The following is a 25,472-nucleotide window of genomic DNA, read 5'->3' on the forward strand; positions in this document are numbered from 1 at the left end:
GTTACTTTTAAATGTGTCTATTAGCAAGGTATAAACATTTTTTTTTTCTTTTCTCTCTCTGTTTGTTCAAGTAGACGGCACTGGTTAATTATTAATATATGAGTACACAATGATGGATATATATGGCTTTTGCCAGTGCAATGTTAAATGAAGTTCCAATACATCTTAAAGAACCACAGTTAGTCGCTGTTAGTAATAATAAGGCAAATGTTGTTGAATTTTAAAGTGCTGCCTTCTTTAAATGTTTAAAATGTATAACAATTATTCTACTGGCATAACCATTGAGTTACCTTTAAAGGTGTCTATGAGCAAGGTATAAAAACATTTTCTTTTTTTTCCCCCTGTTTGTCCAGTAGATGGCACTGGTTAATTAATAATATGAGTTCACAATGATTGCTTGTATGGTTTCCAATACATTTTAAAGAATCAGTTACTTGCTGTTAGCAAGAATAATGTAAATGTTGTTAAATTTTTAAAATTATGCCTTCTTTAAAATATACATACATTGTACTTGGTTTTTGAAAATATTGTTTTGTTAACTCTTTAATAACTCTTGAAATGTTAAGAATTATAATATGTTGCTGTTACTACAAAACTTTTTATAAAAGCTACTTTTCCTTTTCTCTCTATATAATATCTAAGGGCACAATTAATATAATATTTTAAGAAGTCTGAAAATGAATATGCAGTATATAAATAATAAAAGGAGTGGGATGGGCACAGCCTGTTAGCTGATGACTGTTCGCATTTGGAATAGTATGGGTATTATTGACATCCCTCTGATATATATCTACTCCTTGTTGTTAAAAATAATAGTTTCTTTTAGTTTCTTAACTCATGCACATTTACAAATACAGAGGGATGGGTAGTTAGGCACCTATTTAGAGTTTAGGAGTATAGAAGTCACAACATTTATTCTTAAGATAAATACACTAACAGAAAAAGTTTATAACTCTATTTTTGTGTATCAACTAATGAGAAACTTCAACAATATTAATAAAAAATGATAACCATAGACTCTTGGAATGTTAAAGGGATGGTAGATAAAAAGAAAATAAATTTAATCATGCACCTCACATACCAAACTAAGGCTGATATAACTTTCTTGCAAGATACTCACTTAGATGACCAACTTTGGGTTAGGAAAAGGGAAAGAAAATGGGTTAAAACAATAGTTGCTGCAAATTATAGTTCTTTGTCCAGGGGAGTGACCATTATAGTAAATAAATCCTTCCAAGGAGAGATTACTTCCTATGAAGCTGACTCAAAGGGAAGATGGGTATTATTCACTACTGAATATCAAACTTTGAACAAACCATTACTTTTTCTTAATATATATAGCCCCTGCTCAAATTAACAGCTCTTCATTTATGAAATCTTTAATATATTAGCCAAATACCCAAATCATCTGTTTATTGTAGGTGAGGACAGGAATGCTTTACTAAATCTAGATAAGGATAGATCGCATAATAAAAATAGACAGTCACAATCTACCACTACAGCACTTGAAGAATAACAAAATACATTTGAACTAGTTGACCCTTATGTTAAATTTCAATATGATAAAACAATATCAAGATTCACTTTCTTTTCAGCCATTCATAAAACTTGGTCCAGGATAGATGCTTTTTTAATTTCTCTTGCTTTCCTTTCTAACAAAATAAATTATGCTGTATCACCTAGAACTCTTTCAGATCATTCCAAAATTAGACTTTTAATAAACTTTCACGATCATAAACAAAATATTTCCTATTTCAATACCTGGACGTTAAATCCTAAAATTAAACGAAACCAAGAAACTACACAAGAAATTCAGAATGTGTTAGCCCAACTTCAAAATGATTTTATATCTGATCAAATTCCATATGACATACAATGGGCAGCTACCAAGGCGGTCATCATGGGTATTATTATTCAAAAATCTGCATGGCTCAAAAAAAAGTATAACAATCTTAAGAATGAACTAGAGTGTCAAACAAACACTGTTGAGCTAGAACTTCAGGAAAAATATTCTAAAGAACTTGAGGAAAAAATAACTGATTGGCAAAAACAATTATACAAACACTATTTAGAAAATATCTCCTTCTTAGAATTAAGGTCAATATATTAATATTCAGAATGGGCTCAAACACCATCAAAATTCCTAGCTAAACTAATTAACATAAAAAGTGGACCGCCTAGGATCAAAGAAATAAAATATGAAGGACAGGTGAAATATAAAGATCAAGATATAGTGGACGCTTTTGAAGATATTTATAAGAAATTATACAATATACCCTTATCATCATCTACAGACAGATTTGAGGATTTTATACATAATATAAACTTTCCACAAATTACAGAAGATCAAAGGAAACTCTTAAAATCACCGTTACATTTAAAAGAGATAAAAGCTGCAATAAACAAACTAAAATTAGGTAAATCCCCTGGGCCTGATGGATACACATCGGATTTTTATAAGCTATTCATGGAACCTATCTCCAAAATGTTATTAAAAGTTTTCAACTATATAATACAATATGGTATAGCAGACAAATACTTAAATAACTCCAAGACAGTGTTGATTCCTAAACCGCATTCTGACCCAACAGATCCAGCAAATTATAAATCAATAGCCCTCATAAACACTGATCTTAAGATATTAGCCCATGTTATAGCAAATAGACTTAAGAATATACTCGCCTCTATTATTTCCCAACAACAAATGGGCTTTATGACAAACAGGCAAACAAGTGGCAACACCCTCCTTTTAGATACCATTGTAAGATTACTTAATAGGGATAAATGCCCCAGATATGCCCTTACAGTAGATGCAACTAAAGCTTTTGATAGAGTAAACTTACACTTGCTCTTTAATATACTGCCTTTATATGGTTTTCCTCAAGAATTCATTAAAATGATCCAGGTTATGTATCAGAAAGCTTCTACCACTCTACAGGTAAATAAACTTATAACTAACCCTATACTCTTATCGCATGGTACAAGACAATGATGTCCTCTTTCACCATACCTATTTAATCTTTATCTAGAACCTCTCCTTCTGTTTATTTCACAAAAAAACTTTTCATCATATTCCCAGAATCCACAATGCAAATCTTATATACTCGGCCTTTGCTGATGACTTAAATATTTACTTCCAGCTCCCCACTACTGACCTCCCAAAAATACTTAAAGTTATTGATGAGTTCTCAGTAGTTTCAAATTATAATTTAAATTTAAACAAGTCACACATATTTCCCTTCAATCCTATAGGGCATAAAGAATTGTACTTTCCTATGAGTGAGATCAAAATAAACTGCCAGATAAAATATCTAGGAATAATATTTACTTCAGACTTCAAAGATATTATAAACAATAACCTAGTAACTACATGGACTAGTATTCAAAACGATATGGATAGATGGAAGAACATTAATATGCCTCTACTGTTAAAAGCTAGTGTTGTCAAGATTAATTTTTTACCAATAATACTCTTTCAATTAAATGCTACCTTTTCAAATATTCACCATAACTTCTTCCTTGCTATGGAAAAAGCTATATCAAGATACTTATGGTATCCCAAATCTACCAGAATTAAATATGCAAAACTTGTACTCGCCAAAGATAAGGGGGGATTGGGGTTACCTGATTTCAAGCTTTACTATAGTATAATTACTGTATACAGACTAATACAAATAATAAACTATGACTCATATATAAATACTTGGACACCCCAGTGGACCAAAATCTCGTATGAACAGTTGAAATCTCTTGCCTGTAATATCAAATCCTTACCATTCTTGAATTTAAACCAGGCTAGCATATACACAAAGAATTTGCACCCACTAATTAAAAACATGATTCTTACAACTCAGAAACTATTTAAATCATTGCAATTAGCTGACGCTTTTGCCCTTATACAACCATTACACCTAAACCCTAATTTACTAATAAATAATAAACCAGTAAATCTAACAAACTACCCCCCTGATAAAAGACTACACAATATGGGATATATATCAATGGTAAGACTCTAACACAAGGCAAATGAGACTTGAACTCAAACTTCCTATGAAATATAGTATTATCCTTAACCAACTTCATCATCTTATAAATACTAAATTCTCACAAATACACACTGACATACAGAACATAGATTTAGTTAAATTAATACTTGAAAATCTTGCGATTAAAGGGAGAACGATTTCTAGGACTTATAAAATTGTAATGAGTGCAAAACATCAGAATTCTTTATTATTTTCAAACTATTGGCAAACGAAAAATCAATCACTGACTGAAGAAAATAAGAAACTAGCTATTGAAAATACAATCAAATTTATTCCTTTCAAGAAGCTGTTATATACACACATTATGGTAAATAACAATCTATATTATACCTTATCTAAATTAAATAAATTCAATCCTAACTTTTCGCCCATATGTCCCCATTGTCCGGATCAAACAGCTGATATTTTACATGTCATGTAGAACTGTACTAAGATACACAACTTATGGTGTTCCTTGAGAGTAAGATTAGAGTAGATGGGATATGAAAAATCAACCCTTACTTGGGAGACAGCTATATTGTACATTAATATCAATCAACTCCCAAAAATATTAAAACATGTTTTTATTACGATGTGTGCCCTTATTAAATTCTTTATTATAAAAAATTGGAATGTCATGTCACCAATTACATGGGAAAATTTTAGCAATCTTGCTATCAAATATATCTCATCTCACAAATTATTTTATTCAAAAACAAAAAACAAACGCTATTATCAAAAATATTGGGGTTACTTGCTAGATATAATTCTTGACAAATAAAATTTGCCTACAAATTGTCATGAAAAGCTAACCTTTAAATAAGAAATTAATGTAGTATAACCAGACTTTCTTGCATCTTCTCCCTTTCCTTAGTATATGTGTAACTAGATATTTTCCCTAAACATACAAATAAATGGTTACATTTTTATTTTTACTTTATATATAGACTATCCCCATTCTAGCTATCCCTTATGAGACCAAATGAACATAAGAATTCTCATACTTTACTTGACGATGTAGTGACTTCTTGTGTATAGATTGCATATATATATATATATATATATATATATATATATATATGTGTGTGTGTGTGCGTGTGTATAATTTTCTCGGAACGAGATTGTTGTCTGTTTTCTTTAGATAGGTATCTGTATTGTTTATTTGTTTTTTGAGTTACCATATTGTTGTTATTATTTGAAAAAAGAAAATTGAAATAAAGAGATTTTGGAAAAAAAGATAAATGTAGGCAAGGAGCGTTGACTTAAAGGCTTGAGAAACAGATGCCAAGTAGGAAATAGCCCAACACAGATCCCTATGGTACACTACTGGTAACTTTTTGCTTTCAGAATTGTCACCTTTGACTCTAACCACATGATTTCTGTTGGACAACCAGTTATCTATCAGCTGTACAAAATAAGGATTTATATTCAGATTTACAAGTCTGTCAATGATGCTTGCATAGGGAATAGTGTCAAAGGCCTTGGCCAAGTCCAGGTGTACTGTATGGACTGCATAACAACTGTCCACTGCTTTGGTTACTGTTTAAAAGAAATTAATGAGGTTAACGAGGTTGACCTTCCTTTGATGTAGATGAATTGACAAGGGTCCAGGGTTAAGCAATTTTCAATGTACAGATGAATAAGGTCTAGGATAGTATCCTCCATAGGTCTGTATAGTTTTCTGCATTCAACAAAAACATTCACTGTGGTATATACGCATATCTCCCAGATAATTCAATATCCTCACTGCCAATTTTCTGATGAGGAACAACTTCCTCACATCTAACAATAAGCTTATGGTTCCTTATTAAATGTCAGAAAAGTCAAAAGGACTGTTTTTTTTCTTCGTTGAGAAGATGAGAAAAGAGAAATAGCAGCTAGGACTGCCTTTTTATTGTTGCATTGGTCAGCTTATGAATCCTGTGCAACTTATCAGCCTTTTTAGTTACTGCAGATTAAATGTCTGGGTGTTGCTTATTTGCTTTTACTGTTTTCCAGAATGTTTCAGAAAGAGACTCATTTATATTCCTTGAAATGCATTTTAATGTACCTTTTCTTTGAGAAGGTGGCTGTCCAGAGTACAATCCAGAGAATTCTCCCATGTAGTTGTCAGTCATTCCAAAGCTGATATCTTGTTTAGGAGACAAAGAGAAGACTTACAGGAGGTATAGATAATTCGTCCTTCTATTCTAAAGACAAGTGAAAGGGCAATATTATCTCCACTTTCTCCTCTTGAACCATGACAGGTACTGACTAATCTTCTATGTGTCTTTCAGTAGTGATACAAGTTATTCTGCTTGACCAACATCAGCTGTTGCCAACAGATAGTGGCTTCTTGTACTGTCTTGAAGACTTAATTCACAAATAACATTCTAATCAAAGGACAGTGCCATAATGAGATGTGAAATGGAAGGGAAATAGCGTCAGTCTTAAACAATGAGTTTGCTTTCAGCATCATAAAAATACACAACTTTTTATGTCTCTTTCCAGGTGCAGTCCACTCCAAATATTTTTGCTGGCTTTTCTTTTCCCACATCTTGGTACAATCTTAGATAGTTCTGGAACTGGTGCTTACGTAGGAGTAAATGTTTGCAATGGCACAACCACCCAAGCTATGTCCTATTTTGGTGACTGTATGACTTGCTAACTAACCACTCTGATGCAAACCATTGAAGTAGAAGCCTGATCTTTTTACCATTTGTGTAAGATTAACTCACTCTGCCCTCTTTTTTAGACTTTTTTTAATTTCCTGAGATTTGTTAAATGCATTCCCTTTAGAATGTTTTTTTTTTTCTGGCCTCATTAATTTATTTTTGATTAAGTATGTTGATAAAACCTTATACTTTCCATTCTTGTGATTAACACAGTTCACAGTTTTCTTTGTTGTGATCAGACCCAAGCCCGAAAAGATATTAAGTGTGAATGTCTTTTGGCACTGTCTCTGTATCACAGACACACTTATTTATACTTAGACTTACTCATGGATTTTGCAAGGGGAAAACATACCTTCTGAAGATGAAGAAAGTGGCGATTTTTCAGAATATTGATCATAGGTTCATATATTCATAGGTATTTACTAGGCCAATGACCACAAGGGCCTTTTTAAGCCTAGCCATGCATCCCAAATCTCTGACAAGTTCTGATAACCTTGATAAGTGTAAGCGTGGTCCTGGGAGGATGAACCATTTATAGGTTACCTCTGTCCATCACGTTTTAGAAGACCTAAATTAGCAATGATTATTTTTTTCAAAATGTGGATGAGCAACCAATACTTTTTCTGTGATGTAGTTAAGTAAAGTTGTACATCAGTTCTGTATATATCAGAAGCTTGTGACCTCATTACTTCCTCCAGCATGAGACCAGCACCAGCCTTAACAGAGAAGAAAATATCATCAGAAGAAAATGCCAAATGAATGCAACAAAGCTGGTGATTAAAGCAAACATAAGATTTATTGTTACAGTGAACTGTGATCTAATTGTCCATAACTAAATAATATAATTGGCCATAACATACTATTTGACAAATAAACTGAAATAGGTTTTAGTGATGATGCAAAACCTTGGTTTACAGACTTCCTCTCCAATAGATCCTTTAAGGTAAAAGTAGGCCCACCACCTCTGAAACAGCTCATCTTATAAAAGGCATTCCCGAGGATTCTTCTTTAGTGCTTCTGCTATTTTCCATAATTATCAGATACTTCTAATTCTTTATGTAGATGGCATGGTCATCTACAGGTCAAACAAACTCCCCTCTGTCATGCAAACTCAGTCCCAAGATGACCTCCAAACCTTCAACCAGTGGCTAATAGGCCAGAAATATACACGATCCCTCAAAAACAAAAGAAATGCTACTTGGCACTGACCAAAAAATAGCTAAAGTGCCCATCTTTCTTAACATTAAAGATGTTAACAATACCACCATAGAAGCTACCACATCCTTCAAATACCTTGGCATTTGACTAGACCAAGCTCTTAATTTTAACTACACATTCAAAATACACACAAAATAATTGACACACTTCTGCAAATGGTCCACTGATATCAGTGCACTACACTGGTAAACAAACACACATAACTATTCCCCAAAGTAACATCTCAATTTCACAAAATGAATACCCCAGATAACAAAGGATCAGTAAGGAGAGGTAAAGCAGAAACTCAATGTTTGCATAAAGTCATAAAATGAAAACTCAGTGAAAAAGAAGACAGCAAATGCATTCAGTCTGAAATTCACACATTTAATGTTGTTGAAAGCCTTTTGTTTAGTGCTGACAAAAGAATAATCACAATCAGCCATACTGTTAACTGAGTGTTACCTATTACACAGGCTGCTCTATTTTCTTTTTTTTTCTTTTTTTTTCTACACTAAATTAAAGATTGCTGATTTAGATTTAGACATGCAGGATTCTTTTTATAGAAATATAACAGTGACTGTCATGCAAAACTAGGCTAATTTATAACTTGAAAGCTTCACAAAACAAGGTACAGCCCCTGGTGCTAATGTCAGAAATATCTGTTCTGTTAGGCTTTTACAAGTCATGGATGCAACTTCTTTTTTCAAAAGTTCATGACATGCTCATTTATGCTATAAAGAATGTGAATGCAAGTCTTATACCGACAAGCATAAAATGCTGAGTGCATCTAAGAAAATACTCTGGTACATGGATGTTAAAGATTTCAGTGAATGGCTTGAAGAGGTATAGCTCATCACTCAATATAGAATCATTTAATAAAGCGATTAAGGGTCAAACCTCTATGTAGGTGTGGATGTGAACTGGACTGGACAATGTCAAGAAAAAATGTGCTTATTTCTGCCTTCATATTCAATGTCAAAACTTTTAAGTTTCAAAATCTTACACTATATCCATCAATCATAAAAAAATATGTGTAAATGAAGTAATCAAATGATTGATGTCACATCTGTCTTTCTAGTCTACCATTGCTGCATCAGATATGTCATATGGCAGTTTTGTTAAACTATTGTGACATATTAATGTATTCCTACATACTTTGCAACACAGGTTTCATACTCATGAATTTCCATACATAGTTACCAATCTATATAAGTATTAGCTGATATCATCATTGCTACAAATGTGAAATTGTACGATTTTTCTTGCAATCATTTATTTGTGCTCCCTTATTAAAGATCCTGCCTTTTTCCCCAAAACAATCAGTAAAATGTAGCCTCATAAATAATGAATAGTCCTAATAGTCTAATGATGGAGGTGATCGAGTATACAGTTATTCAGTCTTGTCAGCTGAAACAGTATTGCTCTACTGATCAGTTACTCAGTATTTATTACAATTGTTCATGCTAGGCACCATAGAGATAATATGGGCAATTACATTCAAGTAGAGCTAAATTACGTATACTCTAAAAGTATAAAGAATAAGCTAAATTTATGTTTCACAGATGCTCGTTGCTCAGTTTAAAAATGTCAACAGTTAATGGTTTTTCAGGTAATCATACTCATGCTTTTGCAGTTTGTTTAGCACTTTACTTCAAACTGAAAGTTTTTTATTTTTTTATTTTCTCACATATGTTAGTATTAATGTTAGATGATCTTAAACTTACCATGCAAACTCAAAGTTAAATGTATAATGCTTACCTTGGTATTGCTTCATTATCAATATTATTATGCTTTTGTCATTTTAGATGTTGTTTTATACACGGGTTCAAGTTATTTACACATTGGGTCACAGTGTATCTCTGATTGCTCTTACAACTGGAAGTATTATTTTGTGCTTTTTCAGGTGAGTGTCATATTATTTTCTTAATAAGATAATAGATTAGCACTTACTTTAATTAAAGTTGTATTTGCTTGGGAGCCTGAAATCATTGTGGAAACTTTAAGAGAAAACACAATTATAGTAATTAGTTTTCATGGCAGTCTTAGGCTATTAAAGTATTATAATGTATATCTAATGAACTAAAGTTTAAAAATTAAATAAATAAAATGAACGTGGAACTTAGAAGGCATCTAAAAATAAGCAGCATGTATAGAGCAGTAAACAGGTATTTAAATGTTAAATGTGTGACAAGTGCCCCTCTCATAATATAAATATGCTTTTCAACAGAGGTAAAACTTCAGGCACTTGGAGGTCTCATAAAAATGTGCTCATAAGCTGGAATGCATTACCCATGTACTTATTTTTTTGTTTGTCTTTTTGGCTTTTCCCGGTTAGGGGTTGCCACAGCAGAACTCCAGTCCGCTAATGATTGGCAGTAGTTTTTTTTATGGTGCTGAGTTGCCAGCCCGACGCCCAACCTTCAGCGAAAGCACGCCCATTCACACGTCTTTTGAATGCCACTCGACCGCGGGGAGGACATGCAGACTCCACACAGAAGGCACTCCAGCCATGAATCAAACAGGAGAACCTCTTGCTGTGAGGCAACAACGCTACCGCTGTACCACCGCGGCTTCACACACACACACACACACACACACACACACACACACACACACACACACACACACGCACACACATTACCCATGTGCTTATAACAGTTATTATTTACACTCACAAGACTGTAAGCATGCATTTGGGATGATACTCGAAGACATCTTCAGCACTAACTACAAAATGACTTCCACTGTTATACAGTCTGTCAAACATAAGTGCTATTCTCAGACATTATTTGTGATACAGAGGGTCAAACAAACCTCTCTAGCTCTTGCCCCAAACAATGTGAAGTTCAGTGCATACCAAACACTGGTGATAACATTCCCATCACCTGGTACACACCCAATACAAGCAATCCCACAAATGATTCTATTGCACACACCTTAGTTACCTGTGGGTAAATCTGCAGTAACACACAAGTTGTAGCTGTAGTCATGATACCATCTCTGTAATAGGTACGGGTGCTGTGAATGTATTCTTAGCTGTTTTAATCACACAGTTACTGCACCTGTATGATATATGGGCACATAGGTATATATGTGAGTATGATAGGGTAGGAAAGGGTCTGTGGGTAGTATAAGCTATGTGAAATATAATTATAATACGGCCACACATTTTGCTTCCCTCCTATCAATATGACTTCTGCAACAGTCTATCATGATGTAAAGTCAAAGCAGAAGACACCAGCTAAAGGTATCTGTTCAGATACATGATAACTGTAAACCATGTGTAAATCACAGACTAATCTGCAAAGCATATGTGCGCATGCATATTAGTCAAGCAAATATTGCCTCCCACTACTATTTCATAGTGTTAATCTGAGACTGAAAGGACTACAGAACACTATATACCACTGTCTACATATAGTCTGAATGTGAATACAACTATGTACCACACCCAGGAATATAAAATGTAATGCTCTCATCATAAGTATGTGTTATGATACTTTTCAAAACTATTACATAAAATCAGTACTAACAACAACAGAGCAGAAAGCAATGATAGAGCTAATAACAATAAAGATATACTTATTTCTCCACCTGAGAGTCATAATACGCCATCCATAACTTCATAGGCAGCATGGCTACCTGGGCGACTGTTTAGTAGAGTTGACAGCTGCAGTGCCACTTGGGGTGGGGATTACAATCAAATGGTGGTTGTTCTACCCTGTGCCAGCTCACATCCTTCACAAAATAGCCAATAGCAGTTGCTGAATCTAGCTTGATGATACCAAATAGAGGAGCAGGCCAGTGCCAAAACCCCACAATCAGTTATGTGTATGATAGCCAAGGTTGTTCCAGCACCGCAGAAACATCCTTTGGAACAACACAATTCAATCATACACACAAAACCACCTCTTCAGGTCCTGCTGTCTAATAGCTGTGACATTGCTAGCAATACAGCCTTCTGTGTGCCCCTCTTGACACCTTCCATGGCTGCACATGTCAGTAGAGCTCTGCAATGCCCTGGTCCTTTCACCCATTTCATGGTGCCACAAAGAAGAAATCTCCTGATACAGGGTCTGCATTGCTTGCTCTATCACGTCCGTAAATTCTAATCTCACAAAACCCAGCATCTCCTGGTTCACAGCAGTCCTTGCTGGTCCAGAACCACTCTCACCTTAATGCCTTAAAATCTAACATTAATAGTATTGTTTGAAGCCACTGTTGGCCTGCTTTCCTGACAGGCTTAAAAATATCCTGCAGTAATTTATACCTTATGTATTGGTTCTGTAGCCATCCTACTGAACACAAAACTGACAAAGTTTTAAATACAAAAAATTGACTTTTCTCCACCATATCATCCAGCTATTCAAGCATTTGACACAGCAATCATTCCTGCTTTACTCAATAATAAATGTAATATTTTCAAGAATTACACATGCAATATGAATTTTGATCCGAATCATGGACTGATGGAACTTGCACAAGCAGACCCCACGGCCACACAGATAATATAAAATAGAAGCTATTTTATAACTTAGTGAAACAAGTACTTATCAGTACATCTTTGTTGTTCCTACTGATTTATTTAAGAAACAATTGAATTACTTTTAATAGGTATTATTAGCCCAGATTTAAAACTCCACTTGACTATGCATGATCATCAGAAACAAATCATATATATTTTTTCAAAATACATAATGTTTTCTACCACCCAGGTAGGCGTGTTGTTTCTGACTGAAATGAAATGCTATCTGGAAATTTCCGGTTTATATTCTGCTATGTTCAGTGATTTTCTGATGAATATGTTAGAGCACGTGCTTAAGAAAAATGTCTTTCATTATCAAGACAAGTGGTTTTTGCAGCTAAGTGGTACTGTTACGGAATATTTTTTGGTCTTATTTATGCTTACATTTCCATGTGTTATTTGGAAGACTTTCATATCTGTAATTTAGTGAACAATCCATTCTGCTACTAACAATTCCACAATGCACATTCTTGGCTCTGGACATACACTTTTCATGACACCAAGCCGATAAAAACCTTTGGACATCTGCATCCTCACTATAACCCTTCTCGTAATGGATTGAGCGGTTTGCTGGTCTTATCATAATAGGACTTGTGGGATAACTGCATCTTTAACAGATTGGCTTTCACTGATCTGTTGTTCTCGACACATGGAGCCAATAATTAACTACTAATTGGTAGTGTGGTTCTGGTTCTTCTCGACAGAAGTCTCTGTGCAGGTGAACCAAGATGTTTATCACAAGGAACATTTCTGAGATTCAAGAGGTTCAAGAAAACATTGCTATTGTTTCATTTCAACTTCTCAAGTAATTGTTTTCCACTTTGAATTGTACGTTCTGCCAAATCATTTGACTGCGGGTACTCAGCCTTCTTCAGCAAATCCTTTGAACTGCTGGCTTGTAAACTGTGTACCATTGTCAGAAATAACTTTGTACAGACTTGTCCATGGTAACCCAGGAATCTGGTTGAGCTGAAGTGGTTCTTTCTGTTGATGTGGCTTAGTACTATTACATACAGGATCAGCTACAGTATTTGAACCCATTTATTCACAATACAAAGGTACAAAAGATAAAAATGTTGCCAATAAAAACTTCAGGAAATATACTTCATGTGTTGTTTGCATGCTTACAATCTATACTTTTACTGGAATTATTATAAACCTTAAAATCTGCTGCTGAATTTGCAACTTTATATGGTTGATCAGACCGTTTGGTTGTTGTTCTATCATTTTCACTCAATATGGCATCCAACCTATTTAACCCTCTTAGTTGGTCCACCAACACACTTGTTTCATCATTCACACCATTAATTACTCACTATTAAAATATACACTAAAATTGTGAAGGTTTTCACTGTTGTCATAACCATCTTCTATTTCATTAAGAGTTACTTCATTTAAAGTGACATTTTGCATAATGTCCACATTTGTTATGGATTGGCTACTTATTCCATCTATGTCAGTTGTTTTAAAAACATTCCTATCTAAACTACTGTTTGTTACCATATAATAATCTTCATTAAAAAGACCTAGCTGAGTCTGCAATGTTACACCGTCTCCAGCATATTGTACTTCGACATCCCTGTGAAAACTACTATTTGTTACCCCTGAAACATCAACATTTGAAAATTCCATTTGCATTTGTAAATTACTATCAACTGCTCTAACATGTTGTGTTTCCCCACCACCCCTTTTGAACATTTCACACATTGTTTTAACATTGGAACATTCCAAATAACAATTTTGTTCACTGCTAACAACAGTAGGTTCCATTACCAAGAACGTTCGCGTTTGCCTTTCAACTGATGTTATTTCAAATCTTTCACACAGTTCTTGCACCCCCCACCTTCTATTTCAAAATTAACAACAAGATCTTCACTTTCAATACATTCCCTTGGACTTACTTGTTGGCAAAAGTAATTTACCAAGTCCATTATGTCCACCGAGGATTTTTGCCATTTTTTGGCCTTGCCCCCTGCGCCATGTAATCTGATTAGGCATCACTTCCACTCCTTCCACTGGTTCCACATCACTTCCATTGTCATGGTTACCCTGGTTACCCGGGGAGAGTGGATACACTTTATTTTTAGAATATTTATTAAGATCTCTCTTAATTTTGTTGATTTTCCTCAGAAAAATGCTGTTTCATATATTGTCAACTTTGTTTGGACATTTTGGCATTTTTATTATTACATACAGAACGAGATGAAAGTACTCCCTCAATATCCTGTGACATAGAAGGACAAAATGCTAGTTCTCTCACCCTTCTTTTGGTAGAATCAGTTCCTGGGTGGCCACGATGCAAGATGGTAATATACTCTTGTTCCAAGGATTTTGAAAGGATCACTTTTGGACCTTTCATGATGATATTATTATCAAACAAAATCTCATCTCTGTAAGAAAAAATAAGGTTGCAAGTCTCCTGGTAAACAAGATTGCTTTGATGGACATCCTTAACTGATAAAGTGGTTGAGCTTCTGAAGAATTGGATCTGAGGCTGTATGACTTCTAAGCTCATCAAGGTGTGTGGAAGAAAAATTTCTGACTTCCATGACTTCAAAATCAAGTTTCTCATTTTCACGCTGTTCAGTGGTATTTCAGGGTGATCTGGATAATGTATCAGCAAGATAAAGAAGTTTGCCTTTTGTATAGACATGATTGAAATTATACTTTTGTAATGTGAGAATCATGCGTTGCAATCTGGCAGGAGCTGTATGCGTAGGCTTTCTCGAAAAAGTGACTAGAGGTTGCTGATGTGTTTCAGTCTGGATAGGTCTACCAGAAATATAATCATGGAACTTCGAACATGCAAATGCAATTGCCAAGAGTTCTTTTTCTATCTGCGCATAGTTTATGTTAGTTTGGGTTAGAGTTCTTGATGCATAGGCTACTGATCTACATTTTTGAAGAATGACTGCACCAAGACCAAACTCTGAAGCATCACAAGAAAGAGTAACTGGTTTGTGAACATCATAGTATTTAGGAGATGGTGGACTGGTAATTCTCTGTTTCAGGACATGAAATGCTCTCTGGTGTTGTTCTAACCATGACCAAGATACATCTTTTCATGTCGGCTCTCTAAGTGATGCTGATAGTTGGCTCAAGGCCGGTTATGAACTTGCCTAAGTAGTTAACCATGCCAAGAAAATGTTGTAGGGCTTGAACATTATCTGGAGCTGGCATCTCTAGAATTGCTGTTTGCTTGGAAGGATCTAGTCGTAAGCCTGAACTGGTAAATACATGACCAACATAAATAACTTATTGTAGCCTGAATTTGCACTTCTGAGGAGTCAGCTTAAGATTCACTTCATGTGCTCTTTCCAGAACTTTCTTGAGGTTTCTGTCATGCTCAGCTTCACCATTACCTCCAATTAGAATATCATCTACTACAATAGCACACAGATATCAAGAAAAAATTGCTCCATTGCACACTGGAAGACTTCACTGGCAGAATTTATCCCAAATGGCATTCTCAAAAATCTGTTCCTGCCAAAAGGAGTACTGAAAGTAGTTAGTAATGAAGATTTTGGTCTAGCAAAATTTGCCAAAATGAACTCTTTGCATCTAAGACAAAAACAACAGTGGAATTTGGCATAATAGCAGTGACTTCTTTGACTGTACACATTGGATGATGAGGTCTTTTCAGTGCTTTGTTCAAATTTTATGCATCAATACTTATTCTGATATCATCTGAGCTTTTCTTAAGAGCAATGACCATGGAAGACACCCATTCAGTAGGGGAAGAAGAACCTACTGAATAAATTGCTCCTAGCTGCACCATTTTATCTAGCTCAGCTTTGATTCTGTTCTGCATAGCTACTGGAACTCTCCAGGCTAGCCTGACAACTGGACTGACTTCAGTGTCTAACTTAATCGAGTACACAACTGGGAGTTTGCCTACTTTGTCTTTGAAAAGATCAGCATAGTTAGAAAAAATAGACTAGGTGAAATTAGAACAGTGGCCTTTTAAGCTTACATGGTGCACTTCCTTATTAAATTAAAGTAGTCCCATTTTCAAACTGTCTCTGAGGCCTAATAATGACTGTACGTGCCTTTTGACCATGTAAAATTGCAAGTCATAGCTGTTCCCACCAGATTAACATAAAAGCACTACTGAACCTTCAGTTTGAATTTCTTTACCACTATAAGCAACAAGCTTTGCACACTTTGCCAAATCAAGCTTCTCACCAGCACATACTCTAGCAAATATTTCTGCTGACATAACATTGCACTTTGAACCTGTGTCAACTTTGAGCTCTGTTGGTCTTCCATTTATTCGAACATTACAAAATACTTCATTCTTGGCCCATAAATCTACTGCATTGACTGTTTCATTAAGCACTGACACATCATCAACATAAAAAGTAGGGTCACAGCATTATAATTGATCAACTTGTCTAGTTGAATGTTCTCTTTTAATAAAAGAATGTCCCTTATTTGATTTACAAAACCTTTTGAAATGATTCTACTTATTATATTTGTGGCATTGTTGATCTTAACCTAAGCACTGTTCTTTTCTGGGCTCAAGATTTGTACCACAATTAGGACAGCTGAGTATGTAACTGGGCAGAGGCACATTATTTGAGTTTGCTGACTCACTCTTGTTCTTCACTGAGACTGTGTGCATATTCTGGAGTTTGCTAGAAAGGTACAGTGTTTCCCTGTGACTGTCGCAGGGCTTATAGTTGCAGCCAATGTGCCTGGGCTTGTTTTTTTAACCACATGCTGCATACTATCAAAATGAGCACTAGAAGATACTGGAAGCATGCATTTCTCATTTGAAAGCATATTTGTGTGCTTTTCTGTGAGTTCATATATCTGACAAATCTCAGTGGTCTTATTCAAAGTTAAATCACTGTCATGAAGCAAAATCTTTCTCACAGCATCATCTTTAATACCACACATGTCTGTGTTTTATCATCTCATCCCTTAAATCACCAAATCTGCACGTTTTAACTTTGAGAAGCAAAGCTGTTATATATGCTGTGAATGTTTCCCCAGGCTTTTGATCTCTTGTGTAAAACAAGTGCCTTTACATTGTAATATTAATTTGAGGGTTACACATTTCCTTAAATCTACATTTTAAGCACTATGGGTCTTCTATTGACTCAGCCGGTACCACTATATGACGGTTTTCCCCCTCTCCTGCAAATACAGCAAGTACATACAGAAATGAATGCTCTCTTTCTATGACTTCTGAACCAGCCAAATTAACCAGAATAAATGTCTTTGTTTGGTCATCTTTTTCAGAAAATGCAGCTTGAATGAAAATATCATACTCTTGCTCAAACACTCCCCAGTTCTCTGCAATATTATTATCAAAGACAAGTGGACCAGGTTTTCGAAATCCATCAGCCATGCCAACAAATTATGCCCAAACACAGTGAAAATGACCCTTGTAATTTTGTACAAACATTCACACACAGCCAGTACTTGTAATAACATTCAAATGCACAATACACTCTTTGAAATGCTGTACTTTGCGAACTATGCTTTGAAATGGCTGTATTTTGTGAAATAACTGCATTGGAATACTTCACAAACATGCAAACTCTCTGTATACTTCAGATATCTTGAACAGCTTTAATTAATGTGAAAAAGTCTGTGCAGTAAGCTACTTTGCAAAAAATGTGTTGTTTTCCTTATTTTATTCATTTTATGTGATTCGGACTTTATTTCAAACATTTTCCATAGTTATTTGAATATTTTTATCAATATGTTGCAGTTTTGGACATTTTGTTTATTTAGAAATTTGTTTAGAGTGTTTTGAGTGCATCATTTTATATTTTGCGAATCAGAAATCATTCAATTAAGCTTTGATACCTAAAATACGTTTCTGACCTGTTTTTGCAAATTAAATGGGCAGTGAGGATGATCCACTTCTCTATATTCCTCCACCTTTAACTGAGGGCCTTCTCAGTCCAGAATCTGAATTTCTGGATCCCATTCTGACACCATGTTGCTTGTCTTGTTTCCCATTAAAGATGAACAGGCAGGGTAGTTCATTTACATGCTTTATTACACAGAAACACACCAGGATGGATAGCAGCAGTACAGAATATAAACAAACTGATTAACTGCACAGGCATACATGGTTACATCTCAACAGCTTACTGCAAAATGGCAGTCAGGCTTGCATGTGCTCAGTATTTATACACATGTGCAAGCCTCTAGAAAGCTTTAAAGGTATATATACATATTGATTTACACCTCCTATGGGATTTACATCTGTATCTATATATATATATATATATATATATATATATATATATATATATATATATATATATTTATACACACACGCACACACACACACACACACACACACACACACACACACACACACACACACACACACACACACACACACACACACACACACACACACACACACACATTTATGAGTGAATGACATTTCAACAAAATGCCATTACACTGAACTACAAATCATAGATTTTCAAAATTGAATGGCACAAAAATGAAAACACCCCTGCAAAAATATATATACCAACTCCAACTTTATACTACAGTGGGGAAAAGGGGCAAATTACCCACTCCTGGCTGTACCACAATCTTGCACAGGAAAAGCCAATGCTGTTCGATTAGCTGTACCAGCTGTGTTGTTCTCACACACTGTGTGTGGCTGTGCTAAACGGCTCCTAGCTGCTCAGATTTAGCTGTGTCTTCACTTTTGCTTAGTTTTCCTTCTACACCCTATACCTAGCCGAGCAGGAACATCTTGAGCACTTATACCACAGTAAATTAAAACCCCATTGAATAAATGAAAGGTAAATCCCACTTGTATTTCATCTGTTGATAGCCTCATAGCATTTGGTTCTCTCAGGCAGTGTAGAAAATGCCAAATGCTCATAATGGACCTGTGCTTGACTCAAATAATTCAATGTGTGAGAGGTGTAAATATCTGGAGGCATCTCTCTCACCCAATAAGATGGCCTGAGAGTATCACTCTACCCACATCTCATCACAACCAAAGTAAACTGACTTATGTTACGATTATAAAAAAGTCACTTCAGAAGCCTAATAGGATAAGGAAGACTTTGTTACAGTGGGGCTATTCACCACTATATCATCACCATGCTCATTGCAAATGTTCTAATACCTCGAATATCATGAATAAAGCAATAATGTCTTAGTAATCGGTGTCCCTGTTGTCACATGCACTCACTCCACACTCATGGTTACAGTTAGCTCTCTTTCTGGTACCAGAATCTGTGACATTTCAAGGGCTCTCATTTTTTTCTTTCCATGTGATGTGGATGACTTGTAGTGCAAAAACTCTGAGGAACATATAAACAGACATGTTGAATCTCAACATGCATGTGACACTAGTAATTAGTGGAATCTCTCCTTCACCCAGAATGAAATCTTTATAAAAAGTAAAGAGGATTGGCTTCAGTCATTGTCTTAGTAGTTGATGTAATTCAGTGTGAGTCCTATTTGTGTCAGAATAATACAACATGGCTGACAGTCCTATTTTGGTCAAGAATGGACTTGCATCTCTCATTACATGGCATCTGCATATTGGCTAAAACTCTTGCTGCCCGCATTGTGCCTTTTTATGGCTGCATCTGGCTAATGGGCATCCCAGTACAATAGATATCAATGTAACCATTTCATATCCTAAATCAGACCAATTAAGTTGGCCCTACCCTATGCCAGAATCTTAACAACAAATTGCCAGATTGTGAAGACATCCTGCAACTTGAATACATAGAAACATATTTTTGTAGTTACTAAGACCTGGTTACAATATAATGATAGCACTCCCTCCATACTTGGGTTTTTTGCCTACCCTACATTCAGGCCTGGTGATAACTTCAGTCAGGTTTCCATATTTATCAAGAAACACATCATACCTAAACAGATTCTAAAGGCCCACAGTCTGAGCACAATGAGCTCCAATCTACCCGCAAAAAGACAGGCTATCAACTTACAGTCCACTACAGGCTACTTTCCATGTCCCCCAATGACTGTATACGATTACTAAATATAGTTAAGAAACTACCTATTTACAAAATTATCTTTATAATGGATGAGTTAATTTTCCCCTCAGTTAACTGGGGCACCTGTACCTCATTGCCAGGTATATGCTCAGAGATTCTTAGACTCAATAAATAAAAATTTTCAGCAACAGATAGTTAAACTAACTGTTGGCATGTTCTTGACATGGTCCTAATTAATATAGTCACTACATCTACCACCCTTCTAGTTTCTCCTTCCCTGGTTAGGTATGACCAAAACCTGTAACCTTCTCTTTCAAAATCTCTAAAACCCCTGCAGTCAATAATAGTTCATTGGAAATCAGGGCCTTTGGTTACGTAAGTTCACAAATGATTGCAAACTGGGTGTTATTTTCTGGTCTGGGACTATTCACTGAAAGCACATTTCACTGAAACACATTTGACTGTGCACAATTCACTGAAAGCTCAAGTCACTGAAAACACAATTCACTGAAACACATTTCGCTGAAAGTTATATATGGCCTTTTCCCCACTGTAATGCAACCCTGGAGTTAGAATATATAGTAAGGAGGGGTGTGGGGGAGCACATTAAACATTTTGAACTATACATATGGATACTTGCAATTACTCTTTTCTAAACTTAATATATATCCAAACTATGTGGGAGGCTACACCCCCTACACCCCCCAATGTGGGGGGCGCTGCCCTCCCTTACTATATATACTAACTCCAGGGTCGCACTACAGTGGGGAAAAGGCCATATATAACTTTCTGGTCTATATCATATATTTGAAATTCCAAAATATCGAACACCATAAGTTTGAACTTGGAATTTCTAATTATGATAACATTGAATGCTCAGAATAGCGATTTTTTTCCCAGGGAAAAAATTTGCTGTTCTGAGAAACATACACACAACACAAGCACACCAAAATAAATAAACCACACACATACAGTTAACAAAACCCAACCCTACACTAAACCATACATACATTACTAACTATCCACCTACCTTAACCCGCACCCTAACCCTGAGGTCTGTAGCTATCGCACACATACCCTACGAAACTATACACAAACAAACTAATTAATACACACACATACAGTTAACAAAACCCAACCCTACACTACACCATACATACATTACTAACTATCCACTTACCTTAACCCGCACCCTAACCCTAAGGTCCACAACCCTCACACCACAATGGAGGAAATAGCAAAGCCACAGAACGGCCCACCGATATCTTGCCTAGGTAAGATTTCAATGTTCCGGGGCTTTGCTATTTTCATCCTTCGATGTAGTGGGTTTGATATTATGACATTCAAAGTTTTACATCTTCAAAGTTATAATATAGATTCATAACTTTCAGTGAAATGTGTTTCAGTGAATTGAGTTTTCTGTGAATTGTGCTTTCAGTGATTTGTGCGCAGTCATTTGACTTTCAGTGAAATATGCTTTCGGTGAACAGTCCTAGACCCGTTATTTTCATATCCCCTTCTGCTATCAATTTATTACAATAAATAAATCTTGTAAACAAGTGGTGTACACAGAAAAGATGAAAATTAAATGCAAAAATGTGCAGTATTATCACATTTGGTATACAACTCTTTCCCTCAATATCCAGTATAACCAGTACCTCACTCCAAAATGATAAACTAGTCAACAATGTTTTTGGACGTATGTATTACTTTTCTGTATAGGTGATAATGCATCGTTGAAAATGACTCAGGATTGTACATGCAGATGCTTACAATATCTGTGGTATTTCTGACAGAGTGCTGCATGGTGTCCATAGCTGAGTTGCAACCCACTGTGATAATATTGGTTTCCAGCAGTACTAGATGTCCACACACAATATACATATCCAAGCCACCACATAGTGTACAGTTTGTCAGGTATATGTACTTCATCTGGTAGAGCTGAATTTGGCTGAATTCAGTCAGTAAGGTCAGTAGCATAGCTGGGGTTGGGAGAAGGGGGCAACTGCCCTGGGTGCAAAGTGTTGGGGGTGCAATTGGCCAATCCTAATCACTCTCTAATGCATGCCTTGTTACATTATAGCAAGCAGTTTGCTACAGTTTAAAAGAAATAAAGATGTTAAACTAATACTTGAGTGCTGTAGTGCTCAGTGCAGAGGTACTAACTGTAGCAACTGCTTGCTTGTAACAAGTAGTTTGCTTCAGTTTAAAGGAGAAATATTTTTTTTAAGTAAAACCTGAGTACTATAGCTCTATGTGCAGGATATAAACTGCTGCAACTGCTTACAGCATATGCAGTAAGCAGTTTGCTAAAGTTTAAAAGAAATAAAGATTTTGTTTTCTTTTTATTAACAAAATGAGATAAAGGAGGATCAGAGGCAAAAAGCTTACCACATTCCATCTCCAGAATGTGGAACACTGCTTCTCATAATGTGCAACAAAGGGCAAAATGTGGAACACGTACTTACAGCTTACTAATAACTTCAACTAGAAAGCTCATAAACACATTACTTTATACTTATTAAACATTCTTTTTATAAATTAATATGATTACATTGATTTTCATTTGAAGAACTGGAGGTGTCGGTACACCCTCTGCAGGATGCTAACCAACTGGCATCCTGCAGTTTTTGCAAAAGTCTTCTTTTTTTCCATTTTACTTGAAGATTTGCGGGGGTGAGGGGTTGGCATGTTACTTCCTGTTGAGTAAGCTATGATTCTGAGTAAGATAACCTGCACCTGGATGTCTGGAAGGCCAGAGTTTAAGCTAAGGGCTGCTGGTATCGGTCCTACAATTAGACCTGTGATATCCATGGCTATAACTGGTACCTAATCCACATAAGGAGACCTTCATCTTGAGGCAGCAGTGCTCTATTATGGTACATTTTATTGGTATAGTCCACAGGTTACTATGCCTCGCAGCCACTAAATCACACACTTTCCCATATTGATGTGATGGAACCTTATCCTGCTTTTAAGTGTTCTAGTCCTGTGGACTGGCATTTGAGATCCTCATACCTCTCAACCTCTCAGTGCAAGAAATCTGGACAAAGGCAGGAAGAATGGGGAGACAAAGGCCCAAAAACAGGGACCGAATTTAAATATTGTTCTTATAAACTTATAAAGTTGCAATAACAGGTTTTGCATTATTATGTATTTTCTGAAGAATTTAAAGTGTGAAACTCAAATGTCTGTCATTATTTAGTACTATTTAGTGACTTCAGTCTTCAATGATTTGCCAGAAAATCACAAATTTTATAAGGAACAGAATAGAAATATGAGGCAAAAATCTGTACATTCTGCAAAAATATGTTCAATCGAGAGGTATGATTGCCATTTGAGATCCATTCATCAGCAGGTTTTAAACTACATGGAAGTTTGTTTGCTCTAACACTTCATCTTACTTTCCTGTGTCCTAGAGTAACTGGTGAAACAATCCAAATGATGTCTATTCTCTCCAGGCCTCCATGAAAAAGGGCACTGCTCAGTCGGACTTTCCCAGTAAACAAATGCCAATAAATAAATAAACTGTTCTCTGAAACTTTCTGCAGATTAGAAGTACAAAGAGTGGACCATGTATCTGAAATCTGTCCTTATTGTGATATGATGAACAGGGTATAGCTGTGAGAAATGTTTGATAACACACAAATCTGAACTGCATCTAGAAATGGATAACTTGATACAGAATCACTGTCTACACTACTTACTTTTTAACTTTATTTACAAAATTTTGAAATAACTTGAAGTGAGATTGTGACAGTGGTAACAAGAAAGGGAGAAAGAACAGGAACTGTGGTCATGCATATGTTCTGCAGCTAAAACAAAAAAAAAGCATATTATTAGTTTCCCAGATGTCTATGTTTATTGGTAACATAAAAGTTGATTTCTCTTCTCTAGACTCATTTTCACCTAGATTGCACACTTCAAACATTTTAAAAATTAACATGGCCAGCAAAATGAATATCTCATGATTCATGTTGTTACTGCAGTCTGAAATGTGAAATTTATTTATACCAGGGTTCACTGTAATCTTCCATAGTGACGGGTATCTTTCATAAGACCCTAGTAACAGTTGTTGCTGTCATTAAGGGACACTCTGTACATTTTACACCTGATGATTTGGATGATGTTCATCGTGTTACCCTGCTGCAGTCATCACACTTGGGTTATCCTGTCGTCAGGCAGTCCCGCAGTCGGCCGGAATTCCAAAGTCTTGGTCCGGCGTCATTTGTTGTTGCTTCTTCCCTGACGTCAGTGTGCCAGGCGTATATATATATATTGCAACCAATGCCATTTTCTTCAGTCTTTCTTGCCGCGAAGCAGAAGCAGTTCGCAAGTGCCGGTTGGCCAACTCCTGAGATTTTTGAATTCGAATTTCAGACCGAAGTCTTCTATAAAGCTAAGTACCCCATTGGGGAAACTTTTCTTGCCTCAGACCGATGTCAGAAAAAGTTAACAATTGTATTTCTTGTGGGAAGCAAATACCTCATAAGGATTTTCATTCTTATTGCATACCTTGCCTAGGCCCAGACCACAACGTCACTAGTTGTTGTTTTTGTGCTAGGTTTAATAAACGTACTATTAAAAGACGCTTTGATTTCGCACGACACTACTTCGGTAGAAAATTTAATTACAGTATGTCTTCGGAGCAACTGACTTCCGGCGTGCACAAAAAACACAAGGATAAGGACAGACAGCCCAGGCCTAAGCCAGATTCCGAGGCCTCAGCTGGTCCGGTCTCCGGTTCTCCGGTCCTCAGTGAGGCTCCGATGCAGCCCCTGACTACCACAGATTTGGAACACGAGACCGCTTCGGAACTTTTGATGGAATGTACCAGGCCGACGCAACCATTTTGTTCAGGCCCTACCGACGACATTGCTGATAAAGATACCGGTGCTGCTGAAACGCCTTCGGTTTCTGAAGGCATTTTCAGAACGACGATGCTTACCATTAAAACGTATCCTAAGACGAAGACTCCTATTAAATCTAAAAGGACTGCACTTCAGTCCCTTGTTCAAGGCCCCATGCCTAAGAAACAGATGCTCAAAATGGCTGAAGATTTGATGTCTTTAATCAGGGGTTCCCAGCCTCCTCCTGACAAAAGGCC

The 25,472-nt window shown here is 36.0% G+C and overlaps 1 protein-coding gene across 1 annotated transcript in view; it reads left to right on the forward strand.

The window, feature by feature from the left end:
* The window catches only part of VIPR2 (vasoactive intestinal peptide receptor 2), an 875,754-nt gene that overhangs the window by 545,477 nt on the left and 304,805 nt on the right, over positions 1–25,472 (forward strand). Inside the window, exon 5 of the mRNA XM_044062023.1 lies at positions 9,685–9,782. Coding sequence (XP_043917958.1) covers positions 9,685–9,782 — 98 coding nt within the window. The remainder of the gene's footprint in view (positions 1–9,684; positions 9,783–25,472) is intronic.

The sequence above is a fragment of the Protopterus annectens genome, chromosome 2.part1 (genome assembly GCF_019279795.1).
Source record: "Protopterus annectens isolate FY-2018-M chromosome 2.part1, PAN1.0, whole genome shotgun sequence".
Classification (NCBI taxonomy): domain Eukaryota; kingdom Metazoa; phylum Chordata; order Ceratodontiformes; family Protopteridae; genus Protopterus; species Protopterus annectens.